We start from the raw sequence: 1,879 nt of genomic DNA on the forward strand, positions 1-1,879 counted from the left end.
AATGCGGTAAGGAATGGTGAAGGTAATATCCATCCACACCGTGTTGCCTCAAAGATCCATGCTTATGTTGATTTGGTTCTGCTGCATCTCTTTAAGACTGTTGCGGGGCACAGTCGTGAGACACCATCAAGTTCATCGGTTAAATGGTCTCCGCCGCCGCCCGGATCAATCCTTATTAACGTCGACGCATCTATCTTCTCAAACCTGCACAAACTGGGAATTGGCATCCTGATTCAGAACCACAAAGGTGAATGCTTGGTCGCCTGCACCGAGCCACTTAAAGGGATGGTACAGCCAGAACTTGCTGAAAGTTGGGCGCTCCGTCAAGCTGTGATTCTCGCCCGTGATGAGGGACTGACCTCTGTCATTTTCGCTTCTGATTGCCTCTCCTTAGTACAACGAGTGAACTCTTCATCCATAGACAGGTCTGAAGTGGGTGTAGTAGTGTCAGATATTAAGCGTTTGGTTGCTTGTTTTTCTTCTGTTTCCTTCTGCCATGTCAAGAGGTCGTTGAATGCTGCTGCTCACATACTAGCTAGGGCCTGTGAGTTTGCTAGTTCAAAATTTGTGTACTATTCTACTCCAGAATGTATCAGGCAAACTCTTTGTACTGATGTATACTAATTAATATAATGCAGCATTCTCTCTTAAAAAAAAACCTTCACGAACCAGAAGTGATGAATAAGAAGCATAGTAGTACATGTCAGTGCTTGAACGGATACTACTGAAATATCCCCTGAGAATCCAAAAAAAAATAAGACATTGCCAAACAGCATATACCGGTTGGCAGCACATAGGGACATATTCAGGAATCAAGCATGTGCTTTTCTTAGAGCTAGTAAATTAGTGATGTTATTCTTCGTACCAAAATTCTGATCAGCAAAATTATTGGGCCAGCTGAGAAAATGGAGACTGTTTAACAAATAGTAGCATTATACATGTAATTTAATAAACATATGTTGCAACAGCTTTGCTTCTCATAGCATCACCAGATTGGTGCATGCGCTTAGTTAGATAGTGGCGGTGTTTGTCTGCCTTTCAATCAATATACGAAAAATGCTTACGATTAGCATGAAGGGAAATACTCACGTCAAAATCCCATTCACTATAGAGGTCAGGATCATCTACATTCCCCCATATGTATGCATAGGCGATCATTGTATCCGACGAATCCTGCAAATCCGAAGTACTCAATCATCTTTCCGTGGAACAGTCTAGTGAAGAATTGCTCTCTAAGTGCCAAACGAAAAGTGATCTTTCATGATAGAAAAAAACCAATTGATAGATGTTCTATCTGCGTGCCCCAAAGAAGAAGGCTCAATCATGAAAAGGGGTGTCAGGATAACTGATTTGAACTAAACATTCCATTGAATTTTGCAGTTCGGCATGAATCCGGCTACCATGAGCTGAAGCAGAGACCTAGGCCGGCGAATGGACTTACGGTCAGTGAGATGCCAACAGCTTCCCTCACATACTCTTCATCTTCAAATGTGTCCAGCACATCAAGCTCCCCATCAGTGATCCCCTTCCAAACCTGTAGCATAGACACATGAACAGATTGTCATTCGTTCTGCACTTCAACTGTTCCATACTGACAGTACTCGCCACTGTTCACATCTTAACTTGTAGTGGACAAACTAAGAAATTAACACTAAGTATACAGGATTTGTGTGTGTGCGATTGCATGCACCTTTCCAGGGACTTTGTTGCTGTCTACAGGGAGGATCGCCGGGTAGATGCGGCCCCTCATGTTGAGCCTCTGGTTGCGACAAAAGCAACATGAGAATAGCGACAGGGGACGCAGAGGGAGAGGGAGAACACATGACGAACACCGGGAGGAGTGGACGCTCACCTGGGCAAGAACCGCCGGAAAGGACAT

At 44.0% G+C, this 1,879-nt stretch overlaps 1 protein-coding gene across 1 annotated transcript; it reads right to left on the minus strand.

The window, feature by feature from the left end:
• Positions 1 to 721: 721 nt before the first annotated feature.
• On the minus strand, positions 722 to 1,879 carry LOC125547407 (AIG2-like protein C). The gene is made up of 5 exons (XM_048711279.1): positions 1,853 to 1,879; positions 1,691 to 1,759; positions 1,442 to 1,534; positions 1,090 to 1,173; positions 722 to 736 (listed from the first exon to the last, which is right to left on the minus strand). Exons 1-5 carry the CDS (start codon positions 1,877 to 1,879, stop codon positions 722 to 724), a joined length of 288 nt encoding a protein of 95 aa, XP_048567236.1.

This window comes from Triticum urartu, chromosome 3, assembly GCF_003073215.2.
Source record: "Triticum urartu cultivar G1812 chromosome 3, Tu2.1, whole genome shotgun sequence".
NCBI classification, from domain to species: Eukaryota; Viridiplantae; Streptophyta; class Magnoliopsida; order Poales; family Poaceae; genus Triticum; species Triticum urartu.

What these genes read in the sequence shown, in the direction of transcription:
- LOC125547407 (XM_048711279.1), bottom strand. Translation starts at nt 1,879, where the DNA reads ATGTCCTTTCCGGCGGTTCTTGCCCAG. An exon ending in GCAACAAAGTCCCTGGAAAG is followed by an intron (nt 1,535 to 1,690) that starts GTGCATGCAATC and finishes TCTATGCTACAG; the next exon opens with GTTTGGAAGGGGATCACTGA. An exon ending in CTGTTGGCATCTCACTGACC is followed by an intron (nt 1,174 to 1,441) that starts GTAAGTCCATTC and finishes TCGGATTTGCAG; the next exon opens with GATTCGTCGGATACAATGAT.